Source organism: Lissotriton helveticus, chromosome 5_1 (genome assembly GCF_964261635.1).
Source record: "Lissotriton helveticus chromosome 5_1, aLisHel1.1, whole genome shotgun sequence".
NCBI classification, from domain to species: Eukaryota; Metazoa; Chordata; class Amphibia; order Caudata; family Salamandridae; genus Lissotriton; species Lissotriton helveticus.
The window spans coordinates 275,108,468-275,131,110 of NC_136065.1; the positions used below are offsets into that span (position 1 = coordinate 275,108,468).

General features: G+C 46.0%; 1 protein-coding gene across 2 annotated transcripts in view; it reads right to left on the reverse strand.

Annotated features, from left to right (window-relative positions):
• The window catches only part of PLOD1 (procollagen-lysine,2-oxoglutarate 5-dioxygenase 1), a 157,648-nt gene that overhangs the window by 84,541 nt on the left and 50,464 nt on the right, over window positions 1-22,643 (reverse strand). Inside the window, exons 17-19 of one of the 2 annotated variants that reach the window (XM_078642200.1) lie at window positions 17,628-17,774; window positions 2,871-2,996; window positions 162-1,644 (exon numbers count right to left, since the gene is read on the reverse strand). The exons of the other annotated variant lie outside the window; for it this stretch is intronic. Coding sequence (XP_078498326.1) covers window positions 1,489-1,644; window positions 2,871-2,996; window positions 17,628-17,774 — 429 coding nt within the window. The 3' untranslated portion in view covers window positions 162-1,488. Of the gene's footprint in view, window positions 1-161; window positions 1,645-2,870; window positions 2,997-17,627; window positions 17,775-22,643 lie in introns of those variants that run through there. 2 annotated transcript variants of the gene reach the window in all.

A 22,643-nucleotide genomic window follows, 5' to 3' on the forward strand; every position in this document is an offset into this window, starting at 1 on the left:
CACTGCATTCTTAAAGCTAGACTGCCAACTCCCATACATATTACAGAGAATACATGATACCTAGACAATCACACTCCACAATGCCTTTAAGTGTAACTCGGGCGTAATTACCACAAGATTAGCTCTACCACTCACAGAAAGAAAACACGAAGGACCAAGAGTACATTGAAACAATGTTTTATTGTTTATCACTATCAATGCACGATTTCCCTGAAGTTTTAATGTAAAACGTCCAGTCACATATTCTGCATCTGCCATTGAAGGCTCACAGGACCGGTCTCCACCATCAGGCTTATTGGTGATTCCAATGTCTGTCTGGAAGGAGAAGGCTCACAATAATTGTCAGGGGAGTACTTTCACACTGAATGTATGGAATTCACAACAGTCTCACCTACTAACACACAACTCTTCTCATGCACTGGTAATAGCCAATCTACCTACCTAGCCTAGCCAAAAGGAAATACTCTAGCCACACCTGGGATGCTTAAGGCACTTGTGATTTTGGTTCTAGAAACATTGCAAATGTAAGCTAAATGTAGTTACCTTTGAACTCTGACTTTTACCAAGGGTGGAATTTTTCGTCTTTCAGATGATTGCCTGACATGCGAGCAACATTCTGTTAGATGGATGTGTTATGGGATGCGGTAGGTCTAATACACTGTAATACCCAAGGCGCGGGTGCATGCACAGCACACTGGAATAACACTGCACAGTTATATGCTGGTGCTATCTCATGGGCTTCCCTTAGCTCAATTACAGCACTCAATTCTTTCAGTTTAGAAGAGATGGCACCTGACCTTTGACTCAACATTTTCCTGCTCATGTGGGGAAGCAAGCAGTGAGGGCTAGTGTGCTGCCAATGCGCCGGTAATGCCTGCTTCTGGCAAGCTGACACTCCATCAGCAATGTGACCAGCTAAAATGCAATGAGCAAAATACATGGTCCAGACACGATGGTAATATGCTGCCAATGGATAAAAGGAGCACTACGACAGTGAGCTTTGATTAGATCTGGAATTTGACATGATATTTACAGCATGCTCTCTCTACCCCCTCGCTGTCCCAACACTATTGTCTTCTCTTATGGAGTTTGTTTTCCATGACAATGCTTAAAAGATGCACACAATATTGTCCACTGTAAACAAGGATGTTTAGAAACATAGACATCACTGTCTCACGGATCTCTGAAGTCTGTAGGCAGAATTCTTCCAGCTGGTTCTTTATCTTGTCTGACTCCTGCGTACACGTACACAACAGGCCCAGTCCCCCAAGGCCCATTTCATAGCAAGTATCTTCCATGGAACAGCAGGTAAAATCTTTCTGGAAACAGAACCATTTCCCCAAAAAATTCCAAACCTAAAAACTTGTGGTTGGATGATGAAGCATAGTCAAGATAAGTTCATTGACTGGAGTCGTACCGAAAGCCCAATGAAACACGCAAGACTCTGTTCAACAGTGTTTAGGGACCGAGGTGGCCTTGCAATGCCTTTTATGGGTCAACAAAGGAGACGTGGATGTAACGGGTGCCTTTGGTGGTGGGAAGGCCTTCGTGATAGTGGGTCAGGCGTCCTGGATGCAGGAGTGCCCACCCCTTCCGGGGGGCTCTGACGGAACAGTTATAGCGCAGGAATCTACACCCTCCTCCCTGCAAAAACAAAACAGAGAAAACTTAACCAAATATGCCCAGCATCTCATGTGCCCCTATCCTTGGGACAGCGGTGCTCTGGGAAGCAGTGCATTTGATCTTGTGCCCTCCAACCCAGAGGTCAGACATCAAAGTGCCACAGTATCCAGCCATTCATAAGCCACACCGCCCACGACAAAGGAACTCTGGGAATGAGTGCTTTTGGTATTCTGTCCCTGCAGCCCAGAGGACAAACATCATGGTACCAGTGTGTGGATCCTCTCATGTGGCAGTCCACCCAGGAAGAGAGGAATTCCATTAATATGGACTTTGGTGGCCTCCACCCCTAACTGCCAGATATTTCAGCATCAGTGTACCCAGCCTCGCCTATGGTCCTCCACCCAAGAAAGAGAAACTCTAGGAATGAGTGTATGCGGTCCCATGTGCTCAATCAGCCTGGAGATAAGACTTCAAGAGACCAGTATGCCCCTCTCCCAGAAAACAGTAAAGCTCAGGTACCGGTGGGCCCAGTCTCACATGTGCCATTTCACAGTGTGGAGCAGGCTTAAGATGAGCACAGCCCATAAATCATGTCCCCTTTCACTGTACTAGTCGGAGCTTGTACCAGAGCTAGGACCAGTATTTCCAATCTGTGATCTGGGACGTGTGTGTATTGCCACTCATGTGCAGATCCTCACTAGTGTGGAGACCCAGGACCAGCGTGGTGGAGGGACTCTCATGGCTCAATATCCTATGGAATAAAAAATGGGAGATATAGGTCATGCTCTTCCATACCAGAAAGCACAGTAGTGACTAGTGCGGCCGGGCACTCATTTGCCCCTTTCTACATGAAAAGGCAGTGATGTAAGCTGTGTGATTCGTTTTGCAATCCGCCCCCCACTCCCCACCCCACTTTATTGCTGAGAGTGGTGTGCCAGATCTCACATATCGCCCTCCATGGGACAGAGCTCCCACCAATGTGTTCCATCACTCACAGGCACTGTCTCAACAGACAGTAGGACCAATATATCCAATTTCTCATCTCTCCACTTGAAAGAGCAAAGCTGGAACCAGTGTGTCTCATCACTTATAAGCACCATCACATCTGACATGGGCAACTCCCTCCAAAACTTTTGATGCTTAGGCGTTGGAAGATGAGTATAAATAGATCCATGAAGTATTGAGTAAATGAGTGTAGATCTGAAACTGGACCCCCAGGAAACAGCAGGGCAAGAACAGACACTTACCTCGTAGTCAATGTCGACGCTGTTCAGAGCAATATTAATGGTAAAGGTGGAGGCGTCGTGATGAGGCATGAGCGATGGCTGCTCATCTGGTTTGTAGCGGACAACAAAGGCCAAATCAAACATACACTGTGGAAAATCAAGCAGAACAAGAACTCAATGTGTGCAGAATAGGTGAAGAACCTCCTGCTTGCAATGCTCCATAAAAACGAAACTATACAAAAGGACTACAGTACACATATTGAGCTACAGTGTCCTTGAGTAATCAAAGCATTACCTTACATTATACGTCTATAGTCCCTAGTACTCCCTTGCTTCCCAGCTAGGTTTAGGGTATGCAAATACCATACATGCTAGTATGAGATATGCTACGCCTCTCTGCTAATTTTGTACCGCTAAGCGGCGGTGGTCTGCCATGGTCCAAGTGTAAAGGTACCCTGGCCTGACCTACTCTGAGATGTGGTTTTCAATGTCATGTGTGCGTACTTAAGGAGGACAGGACTGCCCAAGTCGGTGAGAACACGGATCTCTTCCTTCTACTATTCCTGGTCTTAAGCATGAACTTATGGAGTCTGCCGGGTTTTCCGAGGCAAGCAGGTGGGAGGAATAGGGAAGGTTTATATCCTGTCTGCCACTTTCATATATTTAACCCAACAATGCCAGTTTTCCAGTTCTGAGCCTCTCTTATCAGTCATCCTGTCATTGACTTTGCAATCCTGCTGCCCTCTACCTACTTACATACAGGATGGTGCTGTTTTAAACGCTAAATGTATTATCCAGAATGTGGCCTTTGCATGTACGTTAGGTCAAGAATATCGAGAATTTTCTAACATTTTCAAGAGGTATTCATGCTAAACACATGAGAGGCACTTCAGCACTCTCTTCTACACCACCTGCAGATATGCTGCAGAACCTATAAATGACGGTAAAGAACCCAGGCCAGCATCTCAGGTTGTATTCCATCTTTGTGAGAACAACTGCATTACTGTCTACGGATTATGCATTGCAGAATTCACATCATACAACAAAGTGAAGGAAAACACTCCTCTACTTGAAATATAAAAAAAGACTAAACTGGGGATTTCAGTCTCTGAATTCTGATCAATCCCAAATTAACTATTACTTTCAAAGTCATAATATACCACAGCTACACAAAAGATCATTCTAAAAGTTGGTGATGCTTCCATTGAAATTGTATAAAGGTACATTTGTGTTTTTAACTTTCAATTATTTGTATTAAAGTGGTAAAAGTGCACACAGAGAGTCCTGGTCATTTCATGTGTTATTCACACATTTCACTTTATGATAGGCACTCAAGATTTGTCGGCCTACTTTTTGCCAACCAGTTGAAACTTATAGTTTCTTACCTGTCGGTGTAGTTTTGCAGCTTGAAGGCTTTCTGCATTCACTATGCTGTGCATTATTCCGCCATCTAGTGGTTGGGTCTGGAATTGTAGTCTCTTTTTTTTCGTGGCCCAGGCGGGCGTCGACATACCACCATTTGGTGTCCTTCGTGACGTCGACGTGCTTCCTCCCGAAGCTCCCACCTTTGTTCGCCATCTTCTGATTTTTTTTCTTGTCTTTGTGTTATTCTTGTTTCTCTTATTTTCTAAAGTCTTTTCCATTTCTAAAACCCTTTCCTTCTGTCTCATCTTTCTGGCGGAAAAGAGTGGGTTCGCTAGTGAATCCAGAAAGTCTTCAAGCTGCAAAACTACACCGACAGGTAAAAAAATATTTGTTTTGCAGCGTGAATCTTTCTGGATTCACTATGCTGTGCATAGAATTCGTAGCGGTTTTTAGGGCTCGGACTCCTCCCCAGTGAAACTGGGAGGAGTTTCGAGAACTAATGTTAAAGGAGAAAAAAAAGAAGAAGTATCTCCTAGGGCCTTGGTGAGAGGAATTCCACACATTCCTTAGCGTTTTCTGTCATCTGGTCAGTGATTCGTCTTCCCTGTGCTGTGTATGTAGTAGCCTTGAAGTGATAGGCTGTAAGTAATGTACGCGTGCCCGATGTGGCATTTTGTGCGCGAGAACGAGCATGGCAGAGTGATTAATGTTAATTACGAGCTGTCAGAGTGCCCGTGTAATGCAAGCCAGATGGTGCGAGCGCGTACACCATTGCATGCAACAGAACAGTGACACGGTAAGCTCGCAGATGTCCTCCCTCTCTCCTCAGCGCCCCTCCCACCCCCTCTGAGTCGGGAAGCATGGCCTGTGTGTACTGGGTGTACGCAGGGGCGACGAGGGACCCCCCCCCCCCCCACGTCCTCCTTTTCAAATTCCTTTCTAGCTGAGCGGAGCCTGCGACTGCGGACTGCGAGCATGAGCTGCTCCTCCCGGCCCCAGCCCCTCCTCTCCTGTGAACTCTGGAGTCTGCAGATTGCACCGGCGGCCGTCCCCAGCAACTTTAAAGGTGAGTGTTGTGTCCTCATGAAACGTAACTGGTGCTCTGTAAAGCGGTCTGATACCCGATTCGGGTCAAGTTAGCGCTATTTAAAACTCGGCAAAAAAAAACGGACGTCAGTGATTTCTTGTAGAGAAGCGAAGACTTCACACGAAAACCTACAAGCCACTGCAGAACTCCAGTCCTGGTGGAGAAACTCTGCACCCTCCTCCCCACAACAGACACACCCGGTCTTCCTTCAGCCCCAGTCTATGTATTAGGGAGTCCAATATACACTGAGTGTGGCCGTAGTAGATTAGACGCCACTGACTGCTTGGGCGGGAGCACATCCGTTTGTGGACAGCAATGGGCCAATATTTCATCTGTCAAGGGACCTAAACCTGCCCCCACGCTGATGCTGCGGAGTTACCTCTAAATGCATTTTGGGTTTTGCCGCCTTGTATAATAGGGTAATACAGTTTCTGTAGAATGCGTTGTTTACAGCAATTTTTAAAGGTTCCTGTGAGGTTCGGTGTCAGTTGTGTGCTCGCCGTGTGGAGCGAGTGAAGTGAGCACGCCCAACTCCTATATTTCGAGGGGCCGAATGAAATCCATTGCAGCGCTATCTCTACCTCTATTATTCCCCGAACTCGTGCCAACCGAGAGTGTCGTACCTCTTGGGGTTCCATTACAGCGCAGCAAGAATCTACTAAATGCAGTATTCTCTAATGACTCGAGGCGTGCATTCCTCCCCGGGGCCAAGGTAATTAATTTTATAGAACCTTGTTACGCTGTAACGCTTTAATAACATGCCGGTAGTTTCATGCATTTGGGGCGCCCTGGGCAAATGTATTTATGGGGTCCTTGTGCGGAAAGTTGGAGTTCTGATAGTTTCAAGATTTATCAAGTTCTTTGCAGAAACAGAAGTGTGAAATCGAGCCGGAGGGAAGTGTGCAGGCCCACCCAGTTGGAAAATATTTCTTGACAACAGGAATTTTTATTGCATTTATATTCTAATGAGAAACAGATTTTTACCTTGTAATGTGACAGAGGTAGCTGCACTTTTCTGAGAGGAATAGAATTCGGGCCTTGTTCACATTGAAAACGGAATAAATCCCTTCTGCCTGGAACAAAGTAAACGTTTCAGAGCGATATTTGTCTTTTATTAATAAGCGCTGGTGGGCAGATAGTTATCCAGGCCCTGTGTGTTTCATCATTTGCGCTTCATTCACAGATTAATGATCGGAGTGGGCATTTCAGCTGCATTTGAATTCCATTTGATTATGTACATATAATGTGCATTTAGGCGACTTTTAACAAATCTCTGTTGGTAGGTTCATTTGCTAATTGTGTCGCTTGTGTGCCTTTTGGTTTGTATGTCTTGCACTTATTTTGTGCTCTTTGGAGTTTATTTAATTTACTTGTATATCTGTTAACTAGTTTCTGTCTCCTCTTTGGTATTATGTAGTACGTTTGAGTTTTTGGTGCATGGGTGTTGTCATTTGGGTAGATGTGTACAGTTTCGTTTGTACGTATAGCATTTATTGTGTTTGCTGCTTATCTTTATATTACAGACGGTACATGTGTGTATGTTTGTGCCAGTTGTCCTTTATACCATTTAATATGTATGTGACATTTAGCGTGTTGGAGTGTGTGACGATTTCTTTATTGGGCCTGCCGTTAGTTTTTAATTTTATGTCCACGCTCTGCTTGCTGCTGAGTGTGTGTGTGTGTGTGTGTGGTATTTCGAGTAGAGTAGTGAGTAGTGAGTAGTGAGTAGGGTAGTGAGTAGTGAGTAGAGTAGTGAGTAGTGAGTAGAGTAGTGAGTAGTGAGTAGAGTAGTGAGTAGTGAGTAGTGAGTAGTGAGTAGAGTAGTGAGTAGTGAGTAGAGTAGTGAGTAGAGTAGTGAGTAGAGTAGTGAGTAGAGTAGTGAGTAGTGAGTGCAGAGTAGTGAGTAGTGAGTGCAGAGTAGTGAGTAGTGAGTGCAGAGTAGTGAGTGCAGAGTAGTGAGTAGTGAGTAGAGTAGTGAGTAGTGAGTAGAGTAGTGAGTAGTGAGTAGAGTAGTGAGTAGAGTAGTGAGTAGAGTAGTGACTAGTGAGTAGAGTAGTGAGTAGAGTAGTGAGTAGAGTAGTGAGTAGAGTAGTGAGTAGTGAGTGCAGAGTAGTGAGTAGTGAGTGCAGAGTAGTGAGTAGTGAGTGCAGAGTAGTGAGTGCAGAGTAGTGAATAGTGAGTAGAGTAGTGAGTAGTGAGTGCAGAGTAGTGAGTGCAGAGTAGTGAGTAGTGAGTGCAGAGTAGTGAGTAGTGAGTGCAGAGTAGTGAGTAGTGAGTGCAGAGTAGTGAGTGCAGAGTAGTGAGTAGTGAGTGCAGAGTAGTGAGTAGTGAGTGCAGAGTAGTGAGTGCAGAGTAGTGAGTGCAGAGTAGTGAGTAGTGAGTAGTGAGTAGTGAGTGCAGAGTAGTGAGTAGTGAGTAGTGAGTAGTGAGTAGAGTAGTGAGTAGTGAGTAGAGTAGTGACTAGTGAGTAGAGTAGTGAGTAGAGTAGTGAGTAGAGTAGTGAGTAGTGAGTGCAGAGTAGTGAGTAGTGAGTGCAGAGTAGTGAGTAGTGAGTGCAGAGTAGTGAGTGCAGAGTAGTGAATAGTGAGTAGAGTAGTGAGTAGTGAGTGCAGAGTAGGGAGTAGTGTGTGCAGAGTAGTGAGTAGTGAGTGCAGAGTAGTGAATAGTGAGTAGAGTAGTGAGTATTGAGTGCAGAGTAGTGAGTGCAGAGTAGTGAGTAGTGAGTGCAGAGTAGTGAGTAGTGAGTGCAGAGTAGTGAGTAGTGAGTGCAGAGTAGTGAGTGCAGAGTAGTGAGTAGTGAGTAGTGAGTGCAGAGTAGTGAGTAGTGAGTGCAGAGTAGTGAGTAGTGAGTAGTGAGTAGAGTAGTGAGTAGTGAGTAGAGTAGTGAGTAGTGAGTAGAGTAGTGAGTAGTGAGTAGTGAGTAGTGAGTAGTGAGTAGAGTAGTGAGTAGTGAGTAGAGTAGTGAGTAGTGAGTAGAGTAGTGAGTAGTGAGTAGTGAGTAGTGAGTAGAGTAGTGAGTAGTGAGTAGAGTAGTGAGTAGAGTAGTGAGTGGAGTAGTGAGTAGAGTAGTGAGTAGTGAGTGCAGAGTAGTGAGTAGTGAGTGCAGAGTAGTGAGTAGTGAGTGCAGAGTAGTGAGTAGTGAGTAGAGTAGTGAGTAGTGAGTAGAGTAGTGAGTAGTGAGTAGAGTAGTGAGTAGAGTAGTGAGTAGAGTAGTGAGTAGAGTAGTGACTAGTGAGTAGAGTAGTGAGTAGAGTAGTGAGTAGAGTAGTGAGTAGAGTAGTGAGTAGTGAGTGCAGAGTAGTGAGTAGTGAGTGCAGAGTAGTGAGTAGTGAGTGCAGAGTAGTGAGTGCAGAGTAGTGAATAGTGAGTAGAGTAGTGAGTGCAGAGTAGTGAGTGCAGAGTAGTGAGTAGTGAGTGCAGAGTAGTGAGTAGTGAGTGCAGAGTAGTGAGTGCAGAGTAGTGAGTGCAGAGTAGTGAGTAGTGAGTGCAGAGTAGTGAGTGCAGAGTAGTGAGTGCAGAGTAGTGAGTAGTGAGTAGTGAGTAGTAGTGAGTAGTGAGTAGTGAGTAGTGAGTAGTGAGTAGAGTAGTGAGTAGTGAGTAGTGAGTAGAGTAGTGACTAGTGAGTAGAGTAGTGAGTAGAGTAGTGAGTAGAGTAGTGAGTGCAGAGTAGTGAGTAGTGAGTGCAGAGTAGTGAGTAGTGAGTGCAGAGTAGTGAGTGCAGAGTAGTGAATAGTGAGTAGAGTAGTGAGTAGTGAGTGCAGAGTAGGGAGTAGTGTGTGCAGAGTAGTGAGTAGTGAGTGCAGAGTAGTGAATAGTGAGTAGAGTAGTGAGTATTGAGTGCAGAGTAGTGAGTGCAGAGTAGTGAGTAGTGAGTGCAGAGTAGTGAGTAGTGAGTGCAGAGTAGTGAGTAGTGAGTGCAGAGTAGTGAGTGCAGAGTAGTGAGTAGTGAGTAGTGAGTGCAGAGTAGTGAGTAGTGAGTGCAGAGTAGTGAGTAGTGAGTAGAGTAGTGAGTAGTGAGTAGAGTAGTGAGTAGTGAGTAGAGTAGTGAGTAGTGAGTAGTGAGTAGAGTAGTGACTAGTGAGTAGAGTAGTGAGTAGAGTAGTGAGTAGAGTAGTGAGTAGTGAGTGCAGAGTAGTGAGTAGTGAATGCAGAGTAGTGAGTAGTGAGTGCAGAGTAGTGAGTGCAGAGTAGTGAATAGTGAGTAGAGTAGTGAGTAGTGAGTGCAGAGTAGGGAGTAGTGTGTGCAGAGTAGTGAGTAGTGAGTGCAGAGTAGTGAATAGTGAGTAGAGTAGTGAGTATTGAGTGCAGAGTAGTGAGTGCAGAGTAGTGAGTGCAGAGTAGTGAGTGCAGAGTAGTGAGTAGTGAGTGCAGAGTAGTGAGTAGTGAGTAGTGAGTAGTGAGTGCAGAGTAGTGAGTAGTGAGTAGTGAGTAGTGAGTAGTGAGTAGAGTAGTGAGTAGTGAGTAGAGTAGTGACTAGTGAGTAGAGTAGTGAGTAGAGTAGTGAGTAGAGTAGTGAGTAGTGAGTAGTGAGTGCAGAGTAGTGAGTAGTGAGTGCAGAGTAGTGAGTAGTGAGTGCAGAGTAGTGAGTAGTGAGTGCAGAGTAGTGAGTAGTGAGTGCAGAGTAGTGAATAGTGAGTAGAGTAGTGAATAGTGAGTAGAGTAGTGAGTAGTGAGTAGAGTAGTGAATAGTGAGTAGAGTAGTGAGTAGTGAGTAGTGAGTGCAGAGTAGTGAGTAGTGAGTGCAGAGTAGTGAGTAGTGAGTAGAGTAGTGAGTAGTGAGTGCAGAGTAGTGAGTAGTGAGTGCAGAGTAGTGAATAGTGAGTAGAGTAGTGAGTAGTGAGTGCAGAGTAGTGAGTGCAGAGTAGTGAATAGTGAGTAGAGTAGTGAGTAGTGAGTGCAGAGTAGTGAGTGCAGAGTAGTGAGTAGTGAGTGCAGAGTAGTGAGTAGTGAGTGCATAGTAGTGAGTAGTGAGTGCAGAGTAGTGAGTAGTGAGTGCAGAGTAGTGAGTAGTGAGTGCAGAGTAGTGAATAGTGAGTAGAGTAGTGAATAGTGAGTAGAGTAGTGAGTAGTGAGTAGTGAGTAGAGTAGTGAATAGTGAGTAGAGTAGTGAGTAGTGAGTAGAGTAGTGAATAGTGAGTAGAGTAGTGAGTAGAGTAGTGAGTAGAGTAGTGAGTAGAGTAGTGAGTAGTGAGTAGAGTAGTGAGTAGTGAGTAGAGTAGTGACTAGTGAGTAGAGTAGTGAGTAGAGTAGTGAGTAGAGTAGTGAGTAGAGTAGTGAGTAGAGTAGTGAGTAGAGTAGTGAGTGCAGAGTAGTGAGTGCAGAGTAGTGAGTAGTGAGTGCAGAGTAGTGAGTGCAGAGTAGTGAATAGTGAGTAGAGTAGTGAGTAGTGAGTGCAGAGTAGGGAGTAGTGTGTGCAGAGTAGTGAGTAGTGAGTGCAGAGTAGTGAGTAGTGAGTGCAGAGTAGTGAGTAGTGAGTGCAGAGTAGTGAATAGTGAGTAGAGTAGTGAGTAGTGAGTGCAGAGTAGTGAGTGCAGAGTAGTGAGTAGTGAGTGCAGAGTAGTGAGTAGTGAGTGCAGAGTAGTGAGTGCAGAGTAGTGAGTAGTGAGTGCAGAGTAGTGAGTGCAGAGTAGTGAGTAGTGAGTAGTGAGTGCAGAGTAGTGAGTAGTGAGTGCAGAGTAGTGAGTAGTGAGTAGTGAGTAGAGTAGTGAGTAGTGAGTAGTGAGTAGAGTAGTGAGTAGTGAGTAGAGTAGTGACTAGTGAGTAGAGTAGTGAGTAGAGTAGTGAGTAGAGTAGTGAGTAGAGTAGTGAGTAGAGTAGTGAGTAGTGAGTGCAGAGTAGTGAGTAGTGAGTGCAGAGTAGTGAGTAGTGAGTGCAGAGTAGTGAGTAGTGAGTGCAGAGTAGTGAATAGTGAGTAGAGTAGTGAATAGTGAGTAGAGTAGTGAGTAGTGAGTAGAGTAGTGAATAGTGAGTAGAGTAGTGAGTAGTGAGTAGAGTAGTGAATAGTGAGTAGAGTAGTGAGTAGAGTAGTGAGTAGAGTAGTGAGTAGAGTAGTGAGTAGAGTAGTGAGTGCAGAGTAGAGTAGTGAGTAGGACATCACAGGCAGCAGCTGTGCAAGCTTCTTACACTCACAAGGAGACCACAGGCAGCTGAGGTGCAATCTTCTCACACTCACAAGAACGACATCACAGGCAGCAGCAGTGCAAGCTTCTTACACTCACAAGAAGGACATCACAGGCAGCACCAGTGCAAAGTTCTTACACTCACAAGGAGACATGCCAGCAGAGGTGCAAGCTTCTCACACTCAGAAGAAGGACATCACAGGCAGTAACGGTGCAATATTCTCACACTCACAAGGAGATCACTGGCAGTACACACCACATGAACACACTCCACAACACATAGCAACAATACATTGGCATTTATAATGCCATTAGCTCAAACTCAAATAAATCCGAGCCCGATTGCATTTCTAATGCTTGTTCCTTATTGTGGTGGCTGGATGGAAGAGGAGCACTGGTTACTGAATATGTGTTGTAATACCTTCTGTCCCACTCGCGCTTCCTTGTTCATTTGGATATCTACACAGTAGTGCTTAGTGAATGTGTGCACTGAAGACCATGTTGCAGCTTGGCAAATGTTTTGAATTGGTGTATTGGCTAGAAACGCAATTGTTGCTCCTTTCTTCCTTGTTGAGTCAGCATGAGCTGCTCCTTGTAACAGTTGCCCTGCTTGTTTGTGGCATAGTTGTATGTGTGTGCAATCCATCGTGCAATGGTATTTTTGGTAACTAGTTGTCCCAAAAAACTACTGGTGAAGGAAACAAAGAGTTGCTTTGTCTTTCTGCACTCCTTTGTCCTTTCTATATAGTGCATCACAGCCCTCCTGGAGTCCAGTGGGTGCAGCGCTCTTTCTGTACTTGTGGTTGATTTTTGGAAAAAAATAGGTATTTGGATTGTTTGGTTGATGTTTAACCGAGACACCACCTTTGGCATGAAGTGTGGGTCTGTTCTCATTACAATTCTATCACTTTGTATCTGCAGGTAGGGCTCTTGAAGCGTTAGCGCCTGCAACTCACTTACTCCTCATAGTGATGAGATAGCCACTAAGAAGGCCGTCTTCAGCGTGAGCATGTGCAGTGTAACCTTGTGAATCGGCTCAAATGGTGCCTTCATCAATTGAGTTAGCACTACGTTGAGGTTCCATGCTGGTGCTGGCATTCTGTTTGGAGGTGCGATTCTCTTCGCTCCCTCTAGAAATCTTTTTACCACTTGAGAGGTGAATAATCTTTTCCCTGTTTCTCCTCTTATGTAAGCCACTATCGCCGCTAAGTGTACCCTTAGGGATGTGTAGCTTAGTTTACTTTGCAGTGGATGTGTTAAGTATTTTAGTACTGTTGACTCCCTTGTGATTTTTCTTTGCAGTTTCTCCCTAATGCACCATTCTGAGAATCTTTTCCACTTTGCTACATAGCATTTACTTGTGGTAGGTCTTCTTGCCTCCCTGAGCACTGCCATTGTGCTTTCGGTAGTTTGAGGTGCGCAAACTCTAGCTCTTCAGGAGCCATGCCGCCAGGCTGAGGCTCTCTGGCTCTGGGTGTAGTACCCTTCCGTTCTGCATTGTTAACAGGTCCTTTCTTGTGGGTAACCTGTGTGCTGGTGCCTGCACCATCTCTACTATTTGTGAGAACCATGACTGTCTGGCTACTGAGGTGCTGTTAATATCAGTGACATGTTGCTGATCCTGCATTTGTTGAGTACCCTGTGTATCAGTGGTATCGGGGAAAAGCGTATGCAAATGTCTTTGACCAAATTATCCATAGCGGATTCCCTTGTGACCGATGGTCTGGTTGTCTGGATGCGAAGTGTTGGCAATTTGCATTTTGGTGTGTTGCAAATAGGTCTATTTGCGGTGTACCCCACTTCCGGAATACTTTCTGTAATTCCTGTTGGTGGATCTCCCATTTGTGGGATGCTGACGTCTGCCTGCTGAGACTGTCTGTTTCCACATTGTCCTTCCCTGGGAGATGTATTGCTAGTAGGTCTGTTTTTAGTGGAATGGCCCATGTCCATATTTCCTGTGCTAGCCCTGATAGTGCTACTGATTGTGTTCCTCCTTGTTTGTTGATGTAGAACATGGTTTCCTTCTGAAAGGCCTCTAAGGCTAGGAACACAGTTTTTAGTTCCGGCTAGTTGATGGGCTTGACCGCATCTTGTTGCGACCAGAGCCCCCTCACCTTGAGCTTATTCATGTGTGTGCCCCACCCCAGCTGGGAGTCGTCCGTTGTGCTGGTCAATGTTGGAGTTGGTTGTGTGAATGGTTTCCCCAGTGATATGTTTTCCTTGTTCCACCAAGCTATTTTCTTATGCACTGTGTGTGTGACAACCACTAGATCTTCCCAACTCCCAGTTGCCTGTGACCATTGCTGCTGTATCCATTCCTGCACTGGTCTCATGCGGAGTCGAATATTTTGGACTAGGTGAATGCATGATGCCATCATTCCCATCAGCTTGCTCACCGTCCTCACTGTCAGAACTTGCCCCTTGCGGTAATGACGTGTTTCCTTCGGTATCACCAATGTTCTCTTCCTGCTGGGGAACACTTTGGCCTATATGGTGTCGATCTCTGCCCCTAAGAATATCTTAATATGCTCCGGTTCTTTTGACGATTTTTCCCCATGAATTGAGAAAACCCGTTGTGTCAGTGTTAGTATGACCTGCTGGATGTGCTGCTTGCATTGGCTGTACGAACTTGTCTTTACGAGCCAGTCGTCGAGAGGGGTATAAGTGTATTCCTTGCCTTCGTAGGTGTGCTGTGACAGCTGCTAGGCATTTTGTAAACACCCTTGGTGCGGATTTCAGCCCGAATGCCAGTACTGTGAACTGGTAGTGGTTTTGGTTGATCACAAACCTTAGTAGGCGTTTGTGTTTGTGGTTGATGGGGATGTGTAAGTATGCGTCCTTTAAATCTATAGTTGCCATGAAATCCTCTTGTTGAAGTTGTGGTATTACCTCTTGTAGGGAAGTCATCTTGAACCTTTGAGTCTTTATGAATTTGTTCAGGAACCTTAGATCTAGGATAGGTCTTAGTGTTTCGTCCATCTTTGGCACCAGGAAGTAACTTGAGTAAACCTCTTTGTTCCTTTGGTTCTGCGGCACAACCACTATTGCCTCCTTGGTGAGCAGTTCTTGCGCCTCTAGTCGTAAGAGCGAGAGCTCCTTTGCGGAGTGTGCCTTGCTTCTTGGTTTTCTGTTTGGAGGTTGCTTTTCTAGCTCTATACAGTATCTGTATTGTATGAGGTTTAGTATCCATTTGTCTGATGTGACCTTCCTCCATTCCTGGATTAAGTCTAGAGGAATTAGAAAGAATTGTGGAAGAAAACCAAACAATTTAATATACAGTTTTATGATGATGGTTTTTAAGAGGATGATGTTGTGGTGCAGCATTTTTTTGGATAGGTCTTTGTTTTTATGAAGTGTAGATTAATGATCAAAGATCCTATTTTTTTTATATATATATATTGGATGTTATATTGGATGTTTTAAGTAATGTAATGATATTATATAGTGTAATGGTTTTAAAAGACCGAACATTTGAATAAATTTGACTTTGAAGTCTCTTATTCTGCCCCCTACTGGTGTTGTGTGTTCGAGGTACTGCTTGTCATTGAACGTTTGGTTGCAGTTCTTCCTTATATCTCTCTGCCCACCCCGAGTAGTTGCTACGGTGGGTGTTTGTTTCCTGGTGAAGTCACTTGGATGAAGGCTGTTGGCCTCCTCTCCGTGTTTGTGCTCAGCCGTTTGCACGCCCTCGAAAGGACTGTCCACGGGGCTGGTACTGCCAGTTCTGCTGCTGCTGTCCCTGCTGCTGCTGGCCTTGGTTGTTCCCTAGGTAGCCTTGCTGGAACATCTAGAGCGATGTGGTTGGCACGTTGCCTCCCCTACCACCTGGCCTTCTTGTGGGTGTACCCCTTCTCATTCTTCTGAACTGCACCGCTCCCATGAAACTTGCTGTCTCGTTGTCCTCTTGAGCTGCGTTAACTTGTCGTCAACTGGTGTGCCAAACAGTTGCTCTCTGTTAAAAGGTTTATTCAGGATGTTGTTTTGCACCTCTGGCTTGAATCCAGAACTTCTGAGCCATGCATGTCTTCTCTCGGTCACTCCTATCATCATTAGTCTGCTGGATGTTTGTGCAGCATCCAATGCTGATTTTAAGCATGTGTTTGCCATGCTTTTGCCCTCTTCTACCAGGTGAGCTGCTCTTTGTTGGTACTGGTCTGGTAGATGCTTTAGGAGTTGCCCCACTTCCTACCAGTGTTGGTATGAATGCCTGTTGATGAGTGCGTTGGAGTTTGCGATGAGTCAATGGATTGCCGTATTTCTCTCCACCTTTCTCCCTGAGAGATCCATCCTCCTTCTCTCCTTGCTTGAAGGTGGCACGGCATATTAGTGGGCACATTGGCCCTCTTCCTAGCTGCAATTATGGAGTCAGCTGGTACTGACCCTTGGATGTATGCCGGGTCCTTTGATGAATGTTTATACTTCTTCTCGATTCTTGACTCACAGCCTTGCATACTGCTGGTTCCTTTAAGGCCTCTTTTCCTTGATCCAGCACACTATAGAGTATTTGCAGGAATTGGCTCCTGGTTTGTTGAGGCAGTAGAGTCTCCAGGAGGAAACATGCCTTGGGCTTCTCCTCTTCCATTTTCACTTCATACGACTGTGCAGCCTTTTGGACGACCATATTGTAGATTCCTATGTCGTCTGGCGGCGAGGGCTTCGAAGGGTAAGTGCCTACCCCTACTTCCGGAGATTGGCGTCAATCTTGCCATTTTAAGTCTTGTGCCTCCGAGGACATCGAGTCCTGGTAGGATTGCTGATCCTCCTCGCCATCGCCCTCGAAACAATAGGCTTTGTCCTCCTGTTCCTCGACAGATTCAGGCGTTTTTGGCGGTTCTGGGTCCTCGCCTTCTCTTTCGACTTTGAGCGCGGGTTTCGGCAGGTTGGTGTACTCGCTCATCTTCTCGTCGAAATCCCTTTTCTGCTGCAGGATGCTCGCCATTTTGGCCTCGAGCCTCCTCTTCTTCCTCTCCATCTTGGCAGCATATTCAGAGTCGAGGGTTGGAGCGCCTCACTTCAAGGCCATCGATGGCGATGTAGGCCCATCCTTTCTCTGCGCCGAGGTGTCCTTTTCGAGGGCAACCATCGACGATCTTGGTTTTTCGAAGGCTTCTGCCGATTGGAAGTCCTTTTCGAAGGATCCGCTCGGCTGACTATCCTTGGTTGCTGTTGCATTCGTCGAGTATTTCGGCGGCAATGCTACCTTCGAGGACTTAGCTTCACTCCTACGAGTGCCGCTCGGGGCTTTAGCTTCACCCTTTCAGGTATCGCTCGAGTGTCTAGGGGTCGACGACTCCCTTACCTCCTTCGATGTCTTCTTCTGGATCTAGACGACCGTGCAGTCCTACGCTCCTTCGGCAATGTTGTCCTCCTCTCCATAGGAGAGGCCCATGTCTTGGAGCGATGGAGGTGGCCCCTGCCCCTGCATGCTGTGGTTCGCCCTTCGCTGCCTCTCCCTTACTCCGAGGGTCTTGTGAGTGAAGGCTGAGCACGCGTTGCTGTCTTCGCTGCTGTGGTCGAGCAGCAGGCAGAGGTTGCAGACTGGATGCTGGTCCTTATGGGCGTATTTGTGGTGGCAATTGGTGCAAAACTTGAACGGTGTTTTGTCCATTCCGCGCTCATGGAGCCCCCTGCGAGCGAGAACTCGGTCGAAAACCTTCTCCCTCGTCGTCCCGGTTACCTGACCTGTAGTGCGGTGTAGTTGAAAACTTGATTTTCTATGATCTTCTATGATTTTCCTCGATTCCTCTTCCAAAACTCTGAAACTCTCAGGCAACGATCCAGACCCAACGGCAGAAAAAAAAATCTGAAGATGGCGACAGAAGGTAGGAGCTTCCGGAGGAAGCACGTTGACATCACGAAGGACACTAAATGGTGGTATGTCGACGCCCACCTGGGCCTCAAAAAAAAAAAAAAAAAAAAAAAAAAGAGAAAAGAAACTACAATTCCGGACCCAACCACTAGATGGCGGAATAATGCACAGCATAGTGAATCCAGAAAGATTCACGCTGCAAAACCTTTTATGGCCAGCTGGGAACAAGAAGACAACATATTACCTTGTGTAGCTCTAAGTCACAGGTGATGGCTCTGAAGATTTTGTCCCTAATACATTTTTGGGTTCTGTCACTAGACTCGTACACGCGCCTCATTATTTCATGCTTTGGAGGCCTTGTGTCCAAGCCATCTTCGCTACCTCAAGACAAATCTCACCTTGGTGTAATATCCCGGGTATCTTGCTTCTGTCATTGGCCCAATATAATCCAAAAGGAACTTCTGCCACTCACGCTCAAAGCCAACCTGGTTCATGTGGATGTCGATGGTCGGAACATTCTCATACCCACCCTGAAGCCTTTGGTCCTGAAATAAAAACAAACACTGTGAATAGACGAGCTAAAAAAACTCACAAAATAAGACTGCCTTCTTCAGTCTCTTGATGGCAGGACTAAGCAAAGCACAAACATTTATACAACTTTAATGATGAATGCAGTACAATATCAGAGTCCTAAACCCACAAATCCACTTAAGCTCTACCCCAGCCACTACAGGACAGGAGTAGGCCAGGCATATGTACTGATAACAGGATTAGCATCTTGTGTGGAATGCAGAAAGTGGCTCAGCCAATCAATGTTTAGAATGAGGGCACACACTACTGTCAGGTTCCTGTATTTTAAATTAGATGAGAGAGTGACAGGGGACATATGCTAGTAAATCCAGACCTGCTCCCAATCTAGCCAGTAGATCAGAATAGACAAAATATATGGTCCATTCAGAGCTTTAAGTGGGATGAAAAAACCGGGGTGGGTGGGGGGACTGGGTTAGGTCTCTCAAGAGGGCATGGCCGACGTAATTAAGCCTGTGGCTTAAGAACACCTAAGCTAAAAATCTGTACTGAGCATAGTGTTTTTTGCTGCTTCTGTCATTGCATCCAGATATATAACACCATAAGTGATATTACACCTACAACAAGCCATGACTATTGACTTTTGCAATGGCTGTTAGTTGCATAAGAAAATTAAGCAACAGCTATGGCTTTGTTGTATAGAATATAGAAAATGCTTCACTACTGAAATGATGAGACTGTGAAAGAACTATAAGGAGATAAATTATACCAGATGCGGGTAAAGGGTGGTACAGCTGCAGAGTTAAGATTTTTTTCATCCTCAGTGTGAGAAAAAAACCACTGGAGCTGTGTGGCCCGGTGTTCAACATCCCTCTTCTAATCAGAGGGGTACGTAAACTGTGGAGAAAAGGCCAGGTTAGTGTCATCAGACCTCATCATTACTTCCAAATCATAGTCCTCCCAGTTCTACATTCATGTAACTGCAGCTGGAGGTGGAGGTGTCCCTTCCTGGTGCAATCAGATACAAGGTCCTAGCCCCGTACACAGATCTGAAATCAAGGCTTGGGGCTCCAGACTCGGCCATCACGGAAGTCGACATCACTAGCGCACTCGACAGGTCACCTTGGAAGGAGATGCCAGACCAGTGACGATGGTGTGTTGGTGAGTGCTCTGGGTTGATACCATCTGAACTTGTTCTGACCAGACGAGGTTTGGTAGACACAGGTAGCATGTTCACTAGCTGCCTGTTCTTCCATAGGGGGTGATCGTGGGTGACAGGCCTGCAATGTTGAACTTTCCCCTGAACCAGCTCAGCAGATCATCTCTCCCGGCTTCAGGCAGATCATTCGCTCCCTTCTAACACAACCACACCCAGGCCTCCTCTGGCAAAAAAAATAATTGGGACTTCTCCCCGTTCACCACACGCAGCCAAGCAGGAAAGAGCAACGCATAGGATAAACCCACGCTGTGGAGTTGCGCCTTGACAGCTCTGAATGTATTTCACCGCTTTTGTACTTCCACAATGTAGCCGTTACAGGATTTCCATTGAAGGTCCAGAGGCCCTTTGCTCGGAACATCTGCAGCAGGAAGTCCCTGTGCCTGTAATTTAAAAGATGAGCTATTACTGAGCACAACAGGGGCCACCCGGATCCCTATGCGCTCATTCAGTGGATACAAATTTTCAGATGTGGGCCGCCAAGACCGTGGACGTCAGCCCCTCCTCCAAGAAGAGTTCCATATTGGGGCCCTCTGTTCATTCAGGGAACCCCAAGAAGCGTACATTGTTGTGTCTGGAGTGCCCCTCAGTGTCCTCCGCTCGTACCTTCAGTTCCCGTACTTCCACTTGAAGTGTTTTCAGTTTGTCTTGCATGCACACCATGTGGTCAATGAGGACTCCACCTCATCCACTATGTCTGAGTTTAGCATGGTATGCTTGCAACAGCCCAGTTTCTATTTGTATTGCTCCCAACTGAGCCTCTATCACAACTTTAGAGTCACAGATAGCTTGTGACACCTTGTTGAACATCCCTGTGTGTTTCTACAGAGTAGTTTTCAGCTGGCAGATCGGGTCTGCCGGAGTGGGGGGAGGCACCGGCATTTCCATGATGGATTTAGAGGGTGGGGGTTTGGTGGTCTTTGGCCGGACCATGCCCCGTCTGGAGCAACTCACTGTTTCGTGGTGCACCAGTCATAAAGAAATGGGCGAGAAGGGCCAGGAATTTCCACCAATAGGTGCAGCGGAACCTGGATCCCAGGAATTTCGCAGGTGGGGCACTGTATCCCCAATTCTTCAATGTAGTACCTAACAGGTGTACTCCTCCAATACAACAGTATCAGGGGTCAGCCGTCAAGACCCGCAACCATCTCGGCGCTTTGCCTTGAGCTTCCTCACTTGTACCACCCTTGCAACCACGGAACACAGTTGGGGACCACAGTTTCTTACAGAGAAGAGTTACGCTGCAGTGTATCGGCACAATAGTGTGCACCCTCACATCACAGGTCTTTGTCAAACAGATGAACTTTCAAGGCAAGGGTATGGAAATAGCACAGTCTTCACCCTCTTGGCACCTTTCGTTGTGTTGGAGCAGTAGGGCCCCGCATCAAACACAGAAACCACCTCTAAGCCCTCTCAAGGAAGTTAAACAGGGAAAATTATGCCCCTAAAGGAAGGGGGCACGGTGCTGCAGGCAGGCTAACCAATCAGCGGAGGCAAGATCAACGGTGTGGAGCCCTCTCCCAACAAAGCAGCTGCCCTTACCTCGTGCCGCCGCTCGGCACTCTGCAGTTTTGCAAAGATTGGCCTGAGCCGTTCCCTGGGACAATCAGCTGGTACTGGATCACAAGTGCCTCTAGCGCAGGAAAATGCACCAGCCGGGCACCAAGGCTCCGGGCAGGGCCTCCATTGGCACTCCGCGGGCCGTAACCATCCACCAAATTAGTTGTCCTCGGGCCACAGCTAATGCCCAGGGGAGCAGGAGAAACCTCACATCAATTGGAGGTGTTGGTGAGCCCCCATCAAGCAGGGTGGATGGAAATGGGCTGAGGCCGAAACGCAGCTTTACAGCAAAGGATCCGTACCCGACGCCATTCTCTGAGGGGGAGTTTTAAAGGAGACATCCCTTCACTTCCATTGTTCCGGCTGACAATCAAAACAAATGTGAGAAATTGAAAAAACACATTTGTAGTCCAAAGACTACGGGCCAGATGTAGGTAATTTGTATTTACCGATTCATAAATACCGAATTTTACTGATTCGGTATTTATGAATCGGAAAATATGAAGGTGTGACATGTAGGTAAAATCGGTAATTGAATTACCGATTCTGTAAAAAATCGGTATTTACCGAATAGGTAAATACCGATTCGGTAATGCCCATCGATTCCTATGGGCATTAAAGCCCATAGGAATCAATGGGCATTACCGAATCGGTATTTACCGATTCGGTAAATACCGATTCCAGCAAGGGTGCAGGGGGTGTCACTTTGACACCCTCTAGCACCCCAAATACCGGCATGTGTGCCATGTGGCAGACAGACATGCCCTAAGGGCATGTCTGTCTGTCACATGGCATAGGTGTGCATGCACACATGTGCATGCACACCTGGATTCGGTATTTTACCACCCAATTGGATTGGGTGGTAAAATACGGAATCTGTAAGGCCTTAGGGACTCTGAAGAGTCCCACCTACATCCCGAAGTTACTGAATCGGTAAATTTACCGAATCGGTAAATTTAGCCCCCTACATACCAAAAACCCATTTACCGGTCGGTAACGGCCGAAATCGGCCGTTACCAGTCGGTAAATGGCCTCCTACATCTGGCCCTTGATCCTCTCTCAAAAAAAGCCCAACATTTGATCAACCAGGTAGGTAAGCTAAGAATTAAAGAATAATATTTGTTCAGTATTTATTTAATTTGAAACTACATTTACAGTGCACGAAAAACTAACTGCAGCTGCAAATCAAGTTGCCATTGGAAAGTCCAACTGAAAATACTGCAGCCATAAATTTGTATAAGATCACTAAAACTATACCTAATATAGTGCACCATACCGATCATATAGAAAACAATCATTGACACAGCAAGTTGTTATGGCTTTTGTTCAGTGTAAAGATGTTTACCAAGCTTGAGTAACACCTACAGATCAGGCACATCAATGGCAGCAGCAGCGGGGCAAATTACCTTCACAACCTGAACCTAGAACGCAAACGTCTGTAGTGACAGGGTGTGCATGGTGGTTATATAAGACTATGGTCTCCCAGTAAGTTGTCCTTTGTGCTGGGGCGACATTACAGAATGCATATTCCTGTACTCCGCAACCCCACCATCAAACCTGCCTTATAATTTTTGTAGCTGAAGGTTGAACATGGGAATGTGCTTCATCATAGGGCTGCTAGCACACCCGGCTATAGGCCAACGCTCAGGGTGGAGCGCATATTTTTTATAGAAAATATTTTTTTCATGAGAGGGATCGCGATTGCAGAGAGAAAAGATATTTAAAACCGTCTAAGTGGGTGCCCCTATTTTTATTTATTATGGGCCCCCCTAGGCGGGGGTAAAAAATGTAATGAGCGGGCATATCTCAAAAGCTACATCTCCATTACCCAGTCTGCATGTATCAACATGTTTCAGCCTATTACAAAAGCCCTGCAGAGTCACTGGACTCCAACAGGATACTGATCCCTTATTTAAGTCCTGATCCCTCCTAATTTACTTGACTAAATGGTAGGGATAAGTATATGGCAATACTTGCCTTTAGTACACACACTCAGGATGCGTACCCGAGTATCATTATTACTGCTCTAAACTCAGGGCCAGAGTAGGAATGTCGACCTATAGTCACATTTTCGTCAAGGTACAGCGTCTCCTTCCATGCCACTCTGCAC